We start from the raw sequence: 19,888 nt of genomic DNA, 5'->3' as shown, positions 1-19,888 counted from the left end.
GGTAACACCAGTAAGTTCACTGGGCAGCGTCTGAGTGAATGGAAGGGCGGCAAAGCGGTGATGATTACTGACCTGCTGGCTCCCCCTGGTGACACCACACGTGCATGTGCAATAACCAGCAGCCTCCTGAGGATCTCAACCCGCATGGCTTTCCACTTCTCTGGGGGCAAGATGTGTAGTGCCAGAACTGTGTAGTAATGGGGCCCATCCACCTCAAAGGCACTCTCCACCCATTTCTCCTTGGGATGCTCCATAAAACTCTGAAGGTTCTTCTCCTCTCTGGAAGTTGCTCGGGTTCTGGAATACAAGGGAAGAGTGAACAACTAGCCCAGGCAGCGTGTTCTGCTATGTGCAACTCAGTACTCTATAAAGCACTTTGAGATGTGTGTGTATGAGAAGCACTACCCAACCAACCAACATTTTATTTCCTAACTGGAGTCCGTTTCCCCCCAGAACGTCTCCTTCGTCTCAGATTTCCCAAACACACGCTTAGTGGTTGCAGACTAGCTTTTCCCTCCAGCAGTACAAAGCAGCAGAAAGGTTCCCAAGGCAACCCTCTCTCTCCGCTAGAGGGCAATGTTTATTAAAAAAATCCCTTCCCTTTTGGGGGCACGGGGGAAGAATCAGATGCCAGCCACAAGAGCTAAAATAACCAATCCCACAGGCAGCACTTAACCCCACTTAAACCATAGATTTTTCCATGGCTAGATCTTTGTATTAGTTTGTGCTATTTATCCCTCTCTATAGTAATCAAGGGTAAGATACAGACCAACATCAGAAACAAAGATACACTTTATGAACACTCCTTTGTATTCCACTCTCATGAGGGAATCAAAAACATAACTATATCACAGCCTTCAGCTGTACAGACAACCCGAGCTAAGAGATTCGTGGGCCCTGTACCCAGTGATCATAAAATGCTACAACCCAATAAACTGATTTGATGAGAAGGAGGCTGCCTGCTAGGTATTACCCAGCATTTTGAAATTAACAACAAACCCCTATAATCAAATGAGTGATACATCAGTATCCCCAGCAGATATGAATTGTCTGTAGGTTGTCCATGGTATGTCCATTTCTCATTGGCTGCGCTCTACAGCTGATCTTAGTTGGTCAGCAACTGCAGGACTGTTAAACACTGCTTTAAAAGAATCATTTCAGCAGGCTGTATAACACATTCTTATACAAACTAACACAGCAGGGCTTTCAAATGCTGCCAAGCAGAGCTATGATTACATAATTAGCTTAATTTGTCTTCTCCCAAGGGAATTTGAAGAAAAAAAACCACACACTGGAGTGTGGAGAAAAAGATATTAAAAGCAATACACAAATTGTGTCACTGCCCAAGCGTTGACTGCTCCAGGGATAGACAGGCTGTGATTCCATTGCATTTGATTTGGAGTGACTCTGGAATAAAGGGCTTAGATTCTAACACCGGTTTTCTAAGATGCCTTATCCAATTAATATCTCTTTTGCTCTTTGCTAGTGAAATAGGACGACTATGGACCTTACTTTTGTGCACCATACTTTGTAATGTAATATTACCTCAAGCCCATTTGTTTAGAGACACTTTAGATGCTGGCTGTCTACATGTGTCTGCAGTTAGACATACTGACAGCGCAAACGGGGCTTGGAATTTAACTTTTGTAAAAATAAGCTTTTATATAAACTAAAATCAATAGAAATGTTTCTATTTTGTTTTTAAATTCCAATGGAGCAGACCATGTAGACGTATAAACATTTCACTAAAGTATCAGCAACTCAAACCACAGTGCTAGTGCTTGAGAACTAGCTTGGAAGCAAAACAGACTAGTTTGTTATCCAAGATCAGAGGTAAAAAGAGGGGAAGTGGTGAAAAATTTAAGTAGATTTACATTTTTCACAAACACAGGTGAGGGAATCGCTGGGGGGTTTTCACCAAAAATATGACAACCTGACAATATCCCTTTAATCTCTAATAAATGGAAAACCCTTTAACTTTGTCCAACGTAGAGATAATTATTGCACACAGAATGGAATTTGCTTTTGTTAAATCAGTCTCCAAATTACATGATCACAAGCTGCTGTGTTTTCTGTGAAACACAGCTGTAACAACCTGCCAGAAGGATTTACTTAATTTCCTTTTAAACCTTTTATGTGGTTTCCAAACTTTCCCATCACCACCTCCCTTGTAAACCAGATAGTATGCACTGTAGCACTAATGCATCCTGCATGTTAGGTTCAGGATCAAGATTTCTCCTGTTCACTGTTCCAGTGTCAACTTGGAATGCAACTGTTCAGCATTTAATACTCCAGAACTGCACCGCTACTGCTAAGAGATTTATCTCCTTTCCCTCTTCCCCTGTTCCGAACAAGCTGGTTAAGGCTTCCACCTCCCACAGCAATACCCAGCAGGAGACTCCACTGGTAGCTGTGCATCTATTTATCATTTGGAGACCTGCCCTTGGAGAGTCACTCTGTCACTAACAGGAGGAAATACAGCTAAGACACACAAAGAGATACTGACGTGTTAAGGACATAAAGCACAGTGTGAATTATATATGGTATGAGGTGTATGTTGCTCTCCCTTCCTCCTCCTCCGGTGTCCACACTGAATGACTGCTCCATAGCGAAACGGAGAAATAGTAGTTTAATGTCATGGACGTTGAGCTGGTAGGTGGGTTCCCGCTGGCCTGTGCACTCCTGGAGGTATGTGTTGTGTCTGGGGAAAAACAGTAATAGATTATATTGCATATATATTCACTCATTTGGGAATGCAGGTCAAAATTCGACTCCAAAACTGCAAACAAGTCAGAGCTCAGAATTAAAATGCAAATACCATCCCCCTTGGATTAACACCACAGAAAAGGGAGCTCTTTCATCTCTCTTGGGCAAATCCATTTCTGTGTGGGTTTCCTGAGCATAAGCATCAGCACTGCTTCCCTACTGCAAGGCCCTGGGATGTGGTTCCTTGGCTGACATGGACTAGAGGTACAACTGATTCTAATACCTAACACAGCATTACAAATACAAAGGACAGGACTAGATGGCTTAGGGAATTGGTAATAGGATACGGACTTCTTCCGGCCAAGCTCAGTGGTTAGAATTCAGCAGTGTTTGCCAAACTGCTGTCAGATGGTAAATGATTTTCAATCTATGCAACTGACTTGTTGGTGTCAATCAGGTTTGTCCTCTAAACCACCACCACAACTGGTACCCTTTCTTAATAATCTCAGTAGAGAGGATGAGAACTTCATCAGCATGAAGATGAAACTACTTTATCCTCCCTTTACTTTCCACTGCTAGCAATTCAGCCCAATTGCAAGTACTAAACTTCCTTAAAAATACAATGCAGAGTGGAGATTCAAACAAAGTCTTAGAGTGATTAAAAACAGAGCCAAAACTCAAAGGTCAATAAACACTCAGTAATTCAGTGAGAGAGCTGCGTACAGCTTCATTGCAGCTATCACTAACACACCAGTGCTTGGAGACGGGTTCTTTTTGGGAGAGAGGTACAAAAATCTCCAGCGGCATTTCTTAGCAGAGACAGCTACCAACCCTGCAATGCCAGCAGTCAGGGCTTACTAACCCTAAGGGTTGCTATGATGATGATTATAATTTTGGGCTCAGCTAGTGGAGGATTTGTTTTTCATGCTTCTACCTTACCAGTCTGTGCAAGACGGCATGATGTGTTACATGTGTACTTTAATTTGGAATGTCACCGATAGACAGGGGGTGGTGTAGACTCTGGTGATCAGTAATGGCTCCTAGTTGTTTGTAGCACTGGAAACTCCACTTGGGGCTGACAGTCAAACTTGTTAACATGTAGTAACTCCCCAGCTCATCTATTTTGAATACAAACCACCATTAAGAGTAATATTCTATGCTCACCTTGCTAAGCAGGTTGCAAAAGCAGACTCTGGTACACGGGGCCCCCACACTGGCAGAAGACCATTGCACTTGGTGTTGGCATTTTGTAGAGCTGCACTCTCCCATTCTTCCCGGCCACGAGCCAGTCTGTATTGACAAAGAGGTTATGCACAGAGGGGTTACAATTATTTAAGCTTTGTCTGATACCACCAGCACCCCACTCTCCTGGATCTTATACAGTGCTCTTCATCCATAGAGCTCAAAATGCCTTACAAAGGAGGTCAGTATCATTCTCCCCACTTTACAGATAGGGAAACTGAGGCACAAAAAGGGAACATGAATCACCCAAGATCACCCAGCAGGCCAATGGCTAAAATGGGACTAGAACCCAGACCTCAGGGTTCTAATCCAGCACTGGCCACGCTGCCTCCCATTACTCTAAGCATCAGGGGGTATCTGTTAGTCTTTACGGTACCAGTGGACTCCTTGTTATTACTCTAAGCAGTAAATGAAAAGGGTGGCACTCCATAGCTGCTTAGTTCCATTAACACACTTTATAAACAGTGCTTTCCAACTTCACAGCACCATGCACTGATTTTAGTTAATGTCTGAAATTACCGTACTAAGGAGGCCATAATAAAGTTGGAGGACAGCAGCTGTTGGATGGATGATGGAACAATGATCTCTGGATAAGCATGTTCGTGCTGAGTTGCATTTTGTATTGTGTTGGATGCTTAAGGGACATTAAATGCATATACAAAGCACCACGATAGGTAAGTTCAAGCACAGTGACCCAAGAGACTGATCAGACCTTACCTCACAGCTGCAAGATGACAGTCGTAATGGACAATGTTGAAATGTGAGACCGTGCTGTATCCCTGCTGCTTTCGGGGCTTGTTCTCAAACTCTTCAAGTGCAACCCGCTTGGTGAAAGTGTAAATACCCAGAACCTTTGTAGGCTGTAACAAACCAAAGCTTTATTAGAGATGAATAAGGTCCTACTTGAATTGTCAAAAAATTGCAGATGAGTTGCGGGCAAGCCATGGAAAATTACGGAAAAGTAATAATGGACCTTATTATTTGTGGTAATAAAGTCCATTATTGCTTTTCTGCTATTTTCTGCTGTCGGCTGTCCGGGACAGAATGGGGCAGAGGCCCCCGCTGTCAACTGCCCAGGGCTGACAGCAGAGGCTCCTGCTCTTAGCCCCAGGATTTCAACTGTCAGCCCCCCATGGTGGGGATCCTGCTTTCAAAATTGTGGTTGGAAGCTTAATATTGCGGAATCTGCCATTTTTGCAATATTGCAAGTTACGTAGGCCCTTAGAGATGAAATATTTGCACCTGCAAGCATTGAGTGGTTTGCCACTCATTCAAGAGTTAACTGGCCCATATCTATAGGAAGGTATTAGGGTCAAACAAGCTTTTCCCAAGCATCTACTCACCAATTCACGTTTCCCACCTGGGAAGGGGAATCATGGAGACAATTAAGAAGTTAGGACTACATTATAAATTGGAGACAGAAGCCTCTTGGCAAACCATGCTCCTAGCAGAAGAGATGGGTGCAGATTACATTCTGCTGAGCCTACATCTCTCCAGCTAAGAGCAGAGACTTCTAACCTGCACTTTATACTGAAAGTAGAAGCAAACCACAGAAGATACGTAACATTAAAATCCATTATTAAGACTTGCAAGTAGGTAAATGAATGACCTAGGTGGGTCCCTTCACTAGGGGTTAGCTATGGTTTCAAAGAGTTTTTTGTATTTGCATTTTTTGTACAATTCCCCTCCACGGCACCTGTGCAGGAGGGATTGTTACTAAAGCTGGGCCCTACATGAGATCTTCAGGAGCCTAACTCCTTACTGGAAATAAACATCTCATCCCCTTTTTCTTTCAGAATTAGACACACAGGAGCTAAGCTGTACAGGGACAACCAGCTCAGTTTCATGCAGATGGTGAGGGGAAGCCAGAGAAGAGATTTAACGAGTACCAGCCTCATTTCCAAAGTTCAGCAGAGAACTACTGATCCCAGGAACAAAACCTGAGATCACCTGGCCCTACAGTGTCACTGCATCAAGTCTCTGTCAGGCACTAGGGCGCACACTGGTCATTTTCCTCATGTCAAATTAGGGCTTTCCTGCTGTTGGTTCTGCTGTACCTGGAACTTATATCCTTCCCTGCAGATACAGCAGGTCAGTCCTGGTTCTTCTATCAGCTCTTCCATCTGTTTGAGGAGTGCAGTCTTTGTCACCACCTGGCCCTTTTCATTCGTCTGAAAGAGAGAACAAGTCAAACATACTAGGAGAATAAAACCAGTGAGGAATTTATATTTGCTAAATATCAGAGCATCTTAGTTACCGGAAGCAGAGAACACTGGAGCACAGAATGCTGCTCAAGCTGTACAGCTATCACAGACGTCTGAGCAGAATTGGGAAGCTCCCATAATCTTGCTACTGAGTGTTACCAATCAAGATTAAGTCAGATTTATAATATTTTCGGACCTCAGAGATTTCTGCAGTTCTATATTACAAAAGGCAGCCACCAGCGCATGGAAAGCTGTTATATACTGAACACTAGGTGACAAAAGTATGGTCAGTGGACTCTTGCAGGCATAACACTGCTATAGTTGGAGCTCCCAAACTTCAGAGGGCTAAAGGATTTCCCACCCTGAGACAGGTAAATGACCTTCACTCTTCCAAAAGTCATGCAAAGACCATGTGGCTGGAGCTCTGGTCACTCAACATTTGTCTTGCACTAAAAAAAAATTCTTCTAGCATTTTTAGCAAGACAGGAATACGACATCCACCATAGACCATTGGAATCCATTACTGTGGATAGGCATTACCGTCATTCCCAGAGTGCCTAAGGCTTTTTGCCTCATTGCCATGGCCATGCGCTTCTTCTCTGCACGTGTCTCCTTTCGGGCTGCATCTATCTTCTTGTTCACCTCTGGATGTTCCCTTAGTGCCTCCAGCAGGTTCTCAGCTAACGTCCCAATACCTTCGTCACTGGACACTTGCTCCAATTTGTGCAGGTTTGTAATAGAGTCTGTGCCTATTAGTACCTGTTAGAGATTAAAATACAGCAGCTTCTTCAGGAAAAGTGTGAGCAAGACCCGAACTATTTCATCTAACCCAGCCTGCAGCAGTCACTGATTGACTAGTTAGAGCTTTAGGCCACTACAAGCGTTTTAAGGGGAGTAATTCACTGCAGTGCTACAGGCGCCCAAGCCTGGTGTCTCAGTCTTCCACAATGCACCTGTATCATGCCCTAAAACTGCATAACCAAGAGCTAAAAGGAGTTTGTCATATAAGCTACTGAAGTGAAGCCCATAAAATACCTAGACCATGGGAAACCCACCACAGCCATAGTCTATACTTCTACCTTGCACTTCAAAGGAACTGGAAAATTTAACAGAAAAGAACGATCTTGAGCTTACGAGAACCAGACAGTACTTAGTCAGACTCTCTCTACTTCAATGGGCATAGTTAATCCAATAGTTCTTTCTAAACTAATGGATCAACTGGGTATGAGAACAACATTGCTCTCTAAACTCAACCACAGTACTACTATGAAAAGATTGATCTAGCTACAGACACCATATAAGCTCTCAGATACATGCCAGCCACCTGCTTCCTGATCCATTTCCAAGACTGTCTCCTTACCTGTGTGGCAGGGTGTTGTGTGGCGAGCCCTCGAAGGAGCCTCAGGATGAAAGGAAGTGCTGGACGAGATAAAAACTTCTTCCATATGTCTGCATCCAAACTACAGAGAGAAGGCAAAAACATACAGCCGCTGAAAGATAATCGGCAGCACCAAAAGGTATCTAGCTTCCAGCCAACAGCCAGCTTGCACTATACAGGCTTCTAGGAAAGATGGCCATCCTTCCCTCATCCCCTCCACACAAACAGATCACAAACTTACAACCAGAAGGGCTACTTTGTTCCCTCCTGTCTGAGCTCAAATACTTAGTTTAAATTTTCGATGTTTATTTATAAAACCTTAATATGGTAACTGAAATGACATTCACACTCCCTCCTCCACACTGCACACACTATCAGCCAGCTCCTCATTCAGTTGTTAGCTTCAGGTTTTGTTTTAGGCCTATGAGATAACCCTCAATGTGAGCGCTCTGTTTCAGGGTGGTGGATAAGATTCAGCCAGGAAATGAGGCCAACTGGTGCATCTGAGTAACCACGCTTAGAGCTGAGAGAGACTTTAGGTCATTTAATCCACATGTGCCACCACTGTAGTTCTGTCCCCTCAAGAGTTCGTTCACCAGGGATTCAGAGTCTAAATCTTTCCAGGGATGGAAGTCCTGACCCTCTCCTTGGAAGACCATTCCATTTGGTGATGATGAAATAAGGATACACATGGTTACCACACAACACACCACAAAGTTACCCTTACTTCTTTGCACTGGGGATATGCTTTTTCATGTAGTCGAGTGCATTCTGTGTAATCCCTTTCTGGAGGATGAGATCTTTCAGCTGATGCCCGTTGCTGTTATTCTTTATGCCAGCTGCTATTTTACAGAAACAGTCCAGGAAAACTTTATCATCTCCACTGTGTTCCTCATCATACCTGAGTGGCAAGAGGAAACAGCAGTGAATTTAGGGCTCTCCCCTAAGAACCCAGCAGATATAATGGTTCACTCTGCAGAGTAACAAAAACACATCAGCCCAGATAAGCTCTTCAGAACTCCCACCCGCCAACCAGACTCCTCTTCTCCTGCAAATATCCATTAGACTAACGGGAGCATCAAGGATGCTGATTTATTAAGAATTTTTATTTAATTGGTGCTCTTTGCTGACATGACAAAACGTACTTGTCAAAGTTACAGTAGGGCTTGAATCGATCAACCAGGATCTGCATTTTCTCCATTTCCCCAAAGGACAGATAAGGGATGATGCGTAACAGGCCTTGCAAAACACTGGGATTGGAGCGGACAAAAGTGCTGTTAATCTGATCCAGCAGCATTACCAGCTGATCCTTGTCACCGGTAAGGAGGAGGTTACCCTGCAAAAAGGAGAACGATTTATGTTCAGGATTAATCTATAGGCTTCAGGAAAATCCTCCTATTCCAGTGGTTTACTGACTGTTCCCTATCCGGAGGAAATCAGAGCTTCTGGATCTCAGTAAGACAGCGTGATAAAGAACAAAGACAGCAAAAGTAGAAGTCTCGTGGTCACGGAGAAACTGCATTTTTAGCACATTTCCAGGTGTCTAATGGAACAGCTGTATCAACCCATCTAATCAATACCTGGCTTTCTGCAACTGCTGTTAAAATGTTCTCATGTCGAAACAATTTAACCCTAGCCCAAAGGAGGTCTGACTCACGCAATAGTAGTTCTACCAGATCCACTGGGCTAATGGTACCCTCAGGGGAGGGAGAGAAGCCCCATTTCTCAGTGTTTCTGGTGTAACCACATAGTTCACATTGCCAGTTATTCAGAAAACTGAGTGTGGTTTCAGAGTTCATAAAAAGGCACTCGAAAGGACAAGGCAGATTCACCTCTTTCCCTGTCAGCTGATCCAGCCACTCTGACCCAACGCACCCTTACAATGCAAAGGAGTCTGGTAGGAATCTTACAATGCTTTTGATTCAATGTTGCACTTCCTCCTTCTGTCCCCAACACAATCTTTACCAACACGGAATCTGCCAAATATTATCGTGTTTGATGGCACAGCTTAGACTCCTTTACAGACCGCGGAAGGTCTGAACCACTGAACAAGACATTTAAAAGCCTTGGATTCCAGTCAGTATTTCCCTCTCTGTGGCACCCAGAATAAACACTCACCTTGTCCTCACTCAGTGGTTCTGCATTAGACTCATCCAATATGATCTCCATGATACTAAGCACCTGCTCTGCCACAGCTGCTCCGCCACTGTCCTTGCTCTCCTGCTCAGCTACCAGGGCCTGCACAGAAGATGACATTAGTCACTACAGCACCAACTGCTATCACTAATAGATGACAGAGGGAAAATAGGGCTGATAGTCCTTAGCTTAGACCAGCACTGAGAGGATATTTAAGCTCTCTTTTGGTTGCTATGAAGCACGTATGACTGAAATTTTGGGTATCTTAAATACAACTGAGCAGATGAAAAATTTTCAGAAGTCCTGGTAAATTTGTGCAAGAGGATCCTGTTTCATTACTGAGGAAGGACACAAATGTGATCTCAGCTAAGGTGTGGATAAAAAGTTGTGTTACCTGGAATGCTACTCTCCAGATAACGCCGCTAATCACCCAAAGGTACGGTCTCTATACTAACTCCGAATTTGTGTTCTTGATGCCACCATCAAACTACACTGTTGGCTTTGGGTATGATTTACCATCCAGCAAAAGGTGAGCCAAGGGTACCAAAATCCACTGTAGGCCAGAATTCCTCCTTACCAGATTCAGAGTTCCCAGCATGACATTCAAAGTGTTCATCTCAGGTTTGACCAGCTGCTGACGGTTCACTTTCACTTTCACACAGTAGCTGAACAGTTTTAGCAGCACCTTCAAAGAAACAGAGACTGTAACCTACAAGATATCCACGAAAGGGCTGGCAGGATGTAAGCGAACTTAAAAGCTCCGAACATTCTAGTTAACTTTCCAAAACCCCTTGGAAAGCACAAGATGGGACCTCTCCAAAAACATTAACCCCAAGATTTTCCAGTAAGATTCTCTAAAACATAAAACAGTCATGCTAACAACCTGGGGCCTGATCCCGCAAACTGCTCAGTGCCCTCAACTCCCACAGACTTCAAAGGCTTATTCCGAAGAAGTGTTACCAGAGGGGATTAAAAGGGGACAAGGAGAAAGGAGGAAACTGCTATAATTTTACTAGACATGGATTAGTGAATTTAAACTCTGCTGCAATATGTGAGCTGCTGTACAGGACTGCAGTTGGTAGGCAGCTATTCTAAAAGGAGGAGCGTTCCTGACTGCTTATGGATTGACTCTACCACACACAGTCTCTTTGCCATGAGTTGCTCAGACTCACTGTCAAGAGATGTCGGCCTTGTTTGAAATCCTTGATTCCAGTCAGTCGGTTCAGCATGCACTCCAGGCCTCCACACTGCGCCATCACACCGGCCATTTTATAAACCTCTTCCTCATCCTCCTCTTCATCTACAGGAAAGAAAGACTATGACAGAAGGGAGGCAGCGACAGCACCAGGACTATACAGCTGCCCATAAGGAGAGAGGCATTGAAGTAAAAATGGAGATTAAGCTACAATTGCCAATGCCAGCTACGGTCACAGTTAAGCAGTTGGGCCAAATGGGAGAAAAATTACCATGAGCAAGAATATTAAAGAAGGATTTTGACACACAAGTTCCTTCCACGTCTAAGATGAAGTCTAAAACTCCAAAGTGCTGCTGGCCACAAGCTCCGGTGTACCAACTAACTTCAGAACTGAAGGTCAATATAAACAGTTACTCTAATATCAGGCACGTCTGAAGTCAGATAAAAGATGGTCTTGTCATTAAAGCACTGGACTGAGTTTGATTCCAAACAGTGCCACAAATCTCCTGTGAGATACTGGGCAAATTGCTTAATCTCTCTGCATCTCTATCAAATGGAAATGGGACTTTCTGAACTCAGACGGGGATTGAGAGGATAAATTCATTCATGTTTATGACGTGCTCAGATACTACAATGAGGGGGGCTATATAAGTACCCACACTGATATTATAAGACAGTGTTGATTATTTAATCTATTCCTGGCACAGGAGGTAAATATAGCAAAATAAATGTTTGTCAGTCAAATAAGCTCAGTGCTGTAAGGTTAATGGTGCCACACTTCTGTAGTGAGCCCCACCCTCCAAATCTAATTCCAGTTTCTAAGGAACAAATGCCTTACCTGTAGTGGAGTCCAGCGACTCAATGAATTCTTCAGTCGCATCTCCTAGCAACCCTCGCATACGGTAAATGATCCTCATTGGCTCCCCCTGGGGAGAAGAATTAGACAAGTGTCATGTTTGCTATGCTGGTGTCTCTGAAAATGTCCAGTAGTCCAATGATGTTTCCTTTAGAGGGGATGACAGACATTTAAGCCTCAGTTTCCTTTCACCCCAAAACAGAAGGTAATGCAGGGAAATTCTTGCAATGGCTCATTTCTCCACTTTTTATCTTTTCTAGACTCTCTCCAAAACCCCATCCTCATAAAACCCCACTAAACCATCATTTAGTCTATTCTGTTTCCTAACAAGGCCCATTACCAAGTTGTATGTCTAATTAACAGTTCTCCCTTACATCACCTGCCTTCACGACAGATTCCTTTAGTAACAGGCTGCACGTTGGTATCACATCAGTGAAAGACACAGCCAAGAAGAAGGGGGGTGATGAGACATGTATGTCCTCAGAGAGGGTACCTGCTCTATAATCAACCTTCTCGGCTGATTCCATAGCACAACCCTAGAAAAGACTGGTAAATAAACTGGATGGGGTGTTGCCCAATAAATCAGGGAGAAAGAGAGGCTAATTAGACTGGTGTTTTTAAACAAACAAGTCTCCGAGCAATGGGAAATGAAGAAGAAAAGAGTAAATGGCATTTTGATGAGCTTTAAGTAAAAAAGGGTACTGGGAAGTGTGCAAACACCGTAAAGGACTAGCTGCCCCCTTCCTGCGGGAAGGGAGTCAGGTAGCAGGATGCATTTCCAGCCAGAAAACACTGGCTCAGTGTGTATCACCGAACTTATCATTTTAACACTATAGCTCTGAATACAAAGAAGGAAAAAACCCGTAGCTTTGGGAACAGGAGACCTTGAGAAAAAAAACCTGTCAGAGAGCGCACTAAGCCTAATGTGGAATAAGCAGTGCTTAATGTCATAGCAAATACATAAGCACAGGGAAAACCCTGGGGGAAGATCTGCTCAAAGGCCATGCTAGAGACCAGCAATTAACACCACAGGGGCCCTGGTAAAATGGCAGATGAACAAAAAAAAGCTAGTGAGAGAGACAAGGGAAACAAAACAGGCCTGAGGTTAGCTTCTTGTGAGCCTGTCTATTTCCTAGGGAACGCAAGATGGAGCTCCAGAAGTGCTGTGGAGCGATGCACACAAAGGAAGACAGATGAAAGCTGTTAGTGACAGTAATGCTGAACAAACTCAGCCTTTCTCATCCAGCAGTGCATCCTGGGAAAGCAATACTCTGGCTACAGAAGAACGTCGCACACAAACAGCACTTCCAAATGCTGACTACATAAAAGAGGTCTGAGGGGAGCACATGGAATATTCAGCCTTGCTTTTTTGGCAGCTCACATGCACCATAAAGATCAGAACTCATTTCCCCAACCAGTGCTGCTTCTTAATGGAAAAAGGTGACCATCAACTAGCTTCAGGCTTGATTTTGCACCACAAAGGTTTTTACTCACAAGCCTGATCAGAGGTGCTGCCCCAAATGAACAGCACTATACTGCATATGAGCTAGGCACTGGTATTATTTCAAAGAAAACAGGATTTATTTGAATCTGCCACAGCAGTATTGTGAGATAAAACACTGAGATCAGAAAGTGAAAATGACCAGTCAAGTTTTCTTGTCCAAGGTGAGCAAAATGCAAAGAGTAAACTGTGCATAAACAAGAAATATAAAATAAGATTTTAAAAACTCAGTTAGCCTTAATAATCTCCAGTGCTATTAGCATGAGCAGTAAGGCACATATTTTCTGCATGCAAGATGTACACCGACAGCTTCCTTTTTAGTGCTATCCACTAAACTAAACTCTCACAAACAAGGCAGACACCTCTTGACAGGTGCCCAAGGTGTCACAGTTGGCTGACTGCAGAGTGGAAATAGAACAGAGAACAAACTCCTTCCTGCTGTGACAGCTTGGGCAAGTCCCTTAAACTCATTGTCTTTTTTCTGCAGAACTAAAATGGGGCAATACCTGCCATCACCTCAAAGACACATTGTGAGAATTAATGTCTTAAGCTCTTGGAGATCCTTAAATGAAAGGCACTACAGCAGTATAAAATACTATTGATATCAGATACTCTTTCTGCACAGACATTGAAATGCAGAATAACAGAGCAATCTGGTGTCCCAGGCGATACATATAATCAAGCTGCCATGTGCAGATGGAGTGTGAAGTGAACCTTGAAAGGCAGTCACATAAAATGCAGCTGTTTTTTAAAGGAAGGGTCAGAAGAGTCCTTGTCTGAGAAGGCAGCTCAGATTTCTGCAAATGCATAAGCACAACATAGTCACTATTCTTAGCTGAGTCAGTGTTATGTGCTTCTAAGCCACCAGGATTGCAGGGATGAGTAACAGAGGTGCTTTCCAGTTCCCAAATGAGTGCCTGGAGAGATCTTGAGCAACCAGGCACCAGAGGGAAAAGCTGACCCCATCTGGTATTGTTTTAAAACACAGAGCAGGGGGCCACAAGCACATACCTCATTGGTGGGACACCAGACCTTCTTGTAGACCTCAGCCACAGGCAGATCCAAGCTGATGATCTTATTGTTCACCAGAAGCTGAAAGGGGAAATAAAAAGTCTGAGCACAAGCTCACACTACATCACTGATGCAGATCACCAGCCCTGACCAGAAACCTGCTCCCATGTTTCTCAGCATGCGGTCAGCAGTTGTGCATTCTCACCTCCATTCCACTGTCATCCTCCAAGAGAGCCACGAGGTCGCAGTCCTGACAGATTTTGTTCTTGATGTCCCTCATGAGCGGCCCAATGCCCGGCTCATTACTGCTGTAGGGGTTCCCTGGCATCCTTCCCTGCAAGAAATCTTCCTGCTGGGGATCTTTCTCCAGTGTTACAAAGAACTCAGTCACTTCATTTTCTTCCTTAAGAGCAAAAGCAAAGGGAGAGTGGGTGAAGATTTCCCTAAACACGTCTCTCTTATCCTCATAGCCATTACCAGGATTTTCTCTAAGACGGTAGAATCACTAGCTCCCGCTGCTGTGCCTACAGACTTTGGAGGAGACCTGATAATACCAGATCATCTTCTGTAAGCAAATTCCCCACTGCACACTAAGGTCAAGCCTCAGGCTTCTCACCTGCTCAGCAATGGCACAGGAACCCAGCACTGGTATCGGGTCCCAGAATGGGGACAGCACACTAGTACAATTCTACACTGGTTAACGTCAAACCAAAAATCAGTGGAGTCAGCACAGCTTTGGGATCGGTTCTGCTGAAGTGTAAACAACTACTTTGACTATTTTGACAAGCTTGTTTCATTCTGAGGATGTATACAAGACCTGCAAATGACTGCAGGTATCTGCTCACTTACAGGATAGATAATACTGCAAAGTCTTTCAAAGATGAAGACAGGAGTCCGGTAGTCATCAAGGCTGTAGCGTTTAGCAGTTTCAATACACACTGCCATAAACGCCTTTGTTTCAGATTCTGTGCCTGCAAAGAGAAGGGAGCGTTTCATATTAATCTAAGTTTTCAGTGGGCTCCTTTTAGCCCAACATATACACCACCTCCTCTTGCAGTAAGTAGCACACTTCAAGGCTACCTCTCTTCTGAAAAGTATCTGTTTAACATAGCTGGGGAAATCGCTATGGGTTCATGGTAACCAGAAAACCTCTTTGCATGCTAGTGCCACAGGAAAATCATCCTTTCATAACAAAGCACGAAATTCCTGGGGATTAATAAAGGTCTCTTACAGGCATTTTCTTTAAAATTTCCGTGTGGCCAGGAATGGCAAGGGGCTCTGCTTGCTAAGTTTATTACATGATGAAGGGAGGGAGGTGATGGAACCATTGACCTACATTAGTGTTTGTAACCCCATGGCTAGTATATATCATGCCATAGTTTTGAAATGTTGTAGGATGTGCTTTAAAACCAACATGATGTGGTGGCCAAAGTCATGAAAATCCCTGTTGTGGGGTCCTTGAAGTTGTTCCTTTGTGGGGCTGCATGACAGGTCTTGTCTTCTCAGGTGACCTATAGTCAGGATCCCTGGAACCCAGTTGTCTCTACCTGTTGTCATATCCTCCAGCATCTCCAGCAGCATGTCCTGGGTCTCGTCAATCAGCTTTGTTCTCTGCACTACCAGCTTCCTCAGGCAGAGATAGCCATTCAGGACTGTGCCCACGAGACGGCTCTTGAAATGTCGTTTGATGGACTCCACTTCCACAAAGGAAGAGAGAAGGCCTACAAAAACAGGAGAGATTCAGGAACCAGGGGACTCTATTTGCTTTTTTAGCTATGAATTACACATGGCCAGCAAATCTAGAACTATCCTGCGAAGGGAACAAGAAAACGAAATGGCCTGCAGTGACTCCTGGTGTCCACTCTGTTACTTACCCAGCCTACTCCTATATAAGCCAAAAGATTTAGGGTGAAAAGACGGGCCCATTTTTGGGATAGGGATGGCTTGTATGCAAGACCAAATGTGATCAGAAAAGAGGAGAGCGATGGGAGCAATCAATCTCCCAAGTGTGGGGCTTATAAATTTCTCACCGAACTCCACTTGTGTGTGGGTTTGGGGGCTCTTTTCTCCAGCCTAGGGAGTGTGTCTGAGAAGGGACTGGCAGTTCCACAGTGGCTCTTTTCTCTTGGCTACTCCCCTGGCCTCCTATGTTTAAGCCAGCTCTGATGATATGCAGGTGAATGACTGTACTAACACTTACACCTACATTGGGGGACAGTTTGAAACACCACTACATGCTTTTGAAATGCAGTGAACCATGCTGCAGATCTTAATATGTGACCATTATATGGGGGTGCAACTAGGTACCTGTGAGGCTTTTCAAGGCATATCCCTGCTGCAGGTCAGTGCTGAGTGTGGCTTCTTCCAGGGCGAGTAAACGAGCTATTTCCTAAAAAGAACAAACACCATCTACATGACAAAGCAGCAAAGCAAACTACAGGTGCCAGGAATGACCGGCTGATCTGTGCTCAGCAGACGCAAAGCAAAAACACCATGTTTTTAACGGACACAGTAGAGGACTGGGGCTGGCTATGTAAAAGCCAGAACTGCAGAACAAAGAAAGACGACAATCTGTCCACTGGTGCCCAAGCTGTATTCCTATTCTCTTCCACTTACTCATCTCATTCTATTACCCATCTCTCTGTTGGTCAACCACCGCACACGCTGTGCTGGCATTGTTCATTACGAATGATGTGATGTCAGGATGCACCTGGTATGTTCCATTGCACAGCTGGGGTATTGTACATAACTGTGCCTGTAACATTTTATTCAGCCTCTTCAACTTCTAGTAGTGTTTGCTATGGTCTAGGATTGGATTTCACTGCAATAAACTTGAGTATCAAGGGCTGCTGAAACCCGAATTGAAAACTGTAACGTAAAAACATTCCCTCCAAACAGCCCATAGTTCATGCTGGAGGAACTGGAGCAGACCTAATCCTTCTGCTCTGCGGTCACTAGTTGCTCTCTGAGCCTCTCAGTCCGTCAGCCAGGACATGGTATTTTGGCACAGAGCTGCTGCCAAGTCAATGTACCAGACATTTTTGCTCCTTGGCACAGTTGCCTGTGGAATATTTAAATAAAGGGACGTGGCCAGCTCACATCGAGGCATGGAGCAGCTGGGGTTAAGAATTACTATAAGCCATTTCTGCCCATAGTGATAGGCATCAGCTCAGAAATACCAACCTTATCCAACTGATACCATGGGGAGGAAAGAGAAATTCGGAATCATGCACAAAAGCAAATGGGCGCAGCTCTTAGAGCGCAGAAACCAGGTGAGGAGACTGACATTGTGGGGCTTGAGGGGAGCTGCAAGGTTCACAGGTGCTGACTTCTCTGCTTTCTCCTGAGTGCTCGACCACCCCTGCACCTGCCCCCACTCCACCCCTTCCATGCAGCCCCGCCCCTTCTCACCCCTGTCCTATCGCCATTCCAACTCCTTCCCCAAATCGCCACCCCAGCCCTGCCTCCTCCCCTGAGCATGACACTTTCCCCGTTCCTCCCCTTCCCTCACAGCCCACCCCCAAACAGCTGTTTGGTGGCGGCTGGAGGGGGAAGCGCTGGGAGGTAGGCGGAGGAGCGGGAATGCAGTGCGCTTGGGGGGGTGAGGGGAGTTTGGCTGCCAGTGGGTGCAGAGTGAGCACCCACAGAGTCAGCACCTATGGCAAGGCTGGCACCAGCTTCCTCGTACTATTTACTTTGCTTCCTTCTTACAGATCCGTACCTTAGTGATGAGGTTGCCAACGTAGGGCAGAACGCCTCTTGCTGCCAGGTAGACTTTCCAGTGGGCGGGCTTGATGAGTTTCTGATACAAAGCCAGGTACTCGGCAGCACACTCTCCAGCAATGCTCAGCTCATCCAAGTAGCTAACACAGGGAAACAGAAGTTAACTGCTTCCTAGTGACAAGAAGCACTCAGAACTTAAGGATGGGGCAGCACCCTGGGAAATAGCTATAATTTTTTTTTTTATAAATATGGTGCATGCCTGTGTGTGTTTATGATGGGTTACTTGTCAGGGACTTAGCTCAAAAGGGGTTGTTAAAGGAACCAAATAAGAATGGTAAAATAATGGCCTAGATAAGGAGCATCCCAATAAATACTCCAAACAATAGCCAGGTTTATAGCTGTGAAGAAGCAACTCCTCAACTCCAACCCTGGTGACAGAGCTGTTTTGCCAAGGCTGGGAAGAGAGAGCTCAAAGGGAACACACCAAACCATTAGAGGATCAGAAAAGGTTGGTGCTTGAGTGGACAGAGAGGCTGGCCAGAGAGTGTCAGTGGAAGCTGACAGGCTGACAAAGGAACACAAAGAGAGAGCATGCTGCGAGCAGGATGGTCCGTTTCTCCCAGAGATGGGGATTAGCTGAGGGGAACTTATAAAACCTGGCAAGGATCGATTACGGCATAAGACTCTTATTGATTTTACCCATTGCCCTGTGCACATTGTACCTCTGGGGGAAAGAACAAATAATGCTTTGTTTTGAAGGCTTACAGGTGTCCAATGCAGCTGAGCTAGTCACATTAACATGGATGGGGAATGGCCCAGAGGATCCAGACCGAGAGTGGCTGGACTACGTGGTTCCACCCACAGCGAGGATCAGGAAGTTGGGCCTGTCACCTAAGGGGTGCAGCACTTGAGAGGAACTGAAAGGGATCTCAGGCATGGTTCACCTTGTAACTGTGATACATGGTAGAGAAACAAGGTAGGAGAAGAGCTGTAAGGAGCCTGCCTTTCCCCATTTGTGCTTTTTCTCCCCAATACCAGCTCTACCAGGGTTAAGTGCTGCTCCTGTAAAGCAGTAAATGCCCAGGGGAGACGTACTCTAGGGATTGTGGTGAGAATTCTTAAAGGAGTGATGTGCAAGTTCTAGTGGGAATCAGAAAAATCAAATTATGTGATTCACTCTGATGCTACAAAGCTAAGCACCTTGTGAGATACCTGGTAAGGAGATCGAGGACCTGCTGCTTCCGGCTGGGGATGGTAGCCAGAGCTTCCACAATAGTGCATGCAGCCTGCCTGGCAGCTTGGGTTGCAGGAGTAAACAGTACCTAAGGTGGGGAAATTAAAACATGATGTCATTGGCAGTGGATAGGTAAACCAGTGACAGTCACTAAAATGAGACCAACATGGTGGCAACTGGTGGCCTAGCAGTAGTGCTCTGTATTGCCATGCCAGAGACCTAGGGATTGTCGACATGAACACTTACTTTGCAGCAAGCTATGGTGTAAAAATCTACACTGTTTCAAAGCAGTGTAAATCAAAGAGCACAAGAGAACTTTTGGTGCGTGGCAGCAGCATCCACATGGACACTTACTGTGTAGCAAGCTAGTACAGAGTAGATTGACACCCAAGCTTGCTGGGAACAAAGCGTTTTTGCAGACAAGCCTTTAGATTTGATTTGAATCTTTCTTGCTCCAAAATGTGGTGAGGTGTGAGATCACTGTAGGCAGAATGCTAAGCCACACAGAACTAACACAGAAAACAAGCTACCTCGCACTGTTCAATGCCAGCTGATGGGTTCAGTTCAGGACTCTTGAAACAAATGGTAACCAAAATGTAGTGATTGGACAGGAAAAAGTCAGTGGTGATCACAAGGTCACTCAAAGGTCCAGAGAGTTTTAAAAGAAGGCAGAAAGCTGGGAGTTATGTTTTTAAATGGCAC

The 19,888-nt window shown here is 44.8% G+C and overlaps 1 protein-coding gene across 7 annotated transcripts in view; it reads right to left on the bottom strand.

Moving 5' to 3' along the window:
* Positions 1–19,888, bottom strand: part of UBR4 (ubiquitin protein ligase E3 component n-recognin 4) — a 111,861-nt gene that overhangs the window by 8,941 nt on the left and 83,032 nt on the right. For all 7 annotated transcript variants that reach the window (XM_044996083.1, XM_044996086.1, XM_044996085.1 and 4 more), the window contains 20 exons: positions 19,165–19,274; positions 17,951–18,092; positions 16,537–16,618; positions 15,777–15,950; positions 15,079–15,200; positions 14,435–14,632; positions 14,230–14,310; positions 11,700–11,787; positions 10,839–10,966; positions 10,244–10,351; positions 9,649–9,768; positions 8,676–8,866; positions 8,258–8,431; positions 7,513–7,612; positions 6,693–6,911; positions 6,006–6,119; positions 4,666–4,808; positions 3,871–3,996; positions 2,507–2,701; positions 73–297 (listed from right to left, as the gene is read on the bottom strand). In XM_044996083.1, coding sequence (XP_044852018.1) covers positions 73–297; positions 2,507–2,701; positions 3,871–3,996; positions 4,666–4,808; positions 6,006–6,119; positions 6,693–6,911; positions 7,513–7,612; positions 8,258–8,431; positions 8,676–8,866; positions 9,649–9,768; positions 10,244–10,351; positions 10,839–10,966; positions 11,700–11,787; positions 14,230–14,310; positions 14,435–14,632; positions 15,079–15,200; positions 15,777–15,950; positions 16,537–16,618; positions 17,951–18,092; positions 19,165–19,274 — 2,840 coding nt within the window. The remainder of the gene's footprint in view (positions 1–72; positions 298–2,506; positions 2,702–3,870; positions 3,997–4,665; positions 4,809–6,005; positions 6,120–6,692; positions 6,912–7,512; positions 7,613–8,257; positions 8,432–8,675; positions 8,867–9,648; positions 9,769–10,243; positions 10,352–10,838; positions 10,967–11,699; positions 11,788–14,229; positions 14,311–14,434; positions 14,633–15,078; positions 15,201–15,776; positions 15,951–16,536; positions 16,619–17,950; positions 18,093–19,164; positions 19,275–19,888) is intronic.

This window comes from Mauremys mutica, chromosome 21 (assembly GCF_020497125.1).
Source record: "Mauremys mutica isolate MM-2020 ecotype Southern chromosome 21, ASM2049712v1, whole genome shotgun sequence".
NCBI lineage: Eukaryota > Metazoa > Chordata > Testudines > Geoemydidae > Mauremys > Mauremys mutica.
Note: the sequence above shows the minus strand (reverse complement) of the source record. Positions and strands in the feature narration are given on the sequence as shown.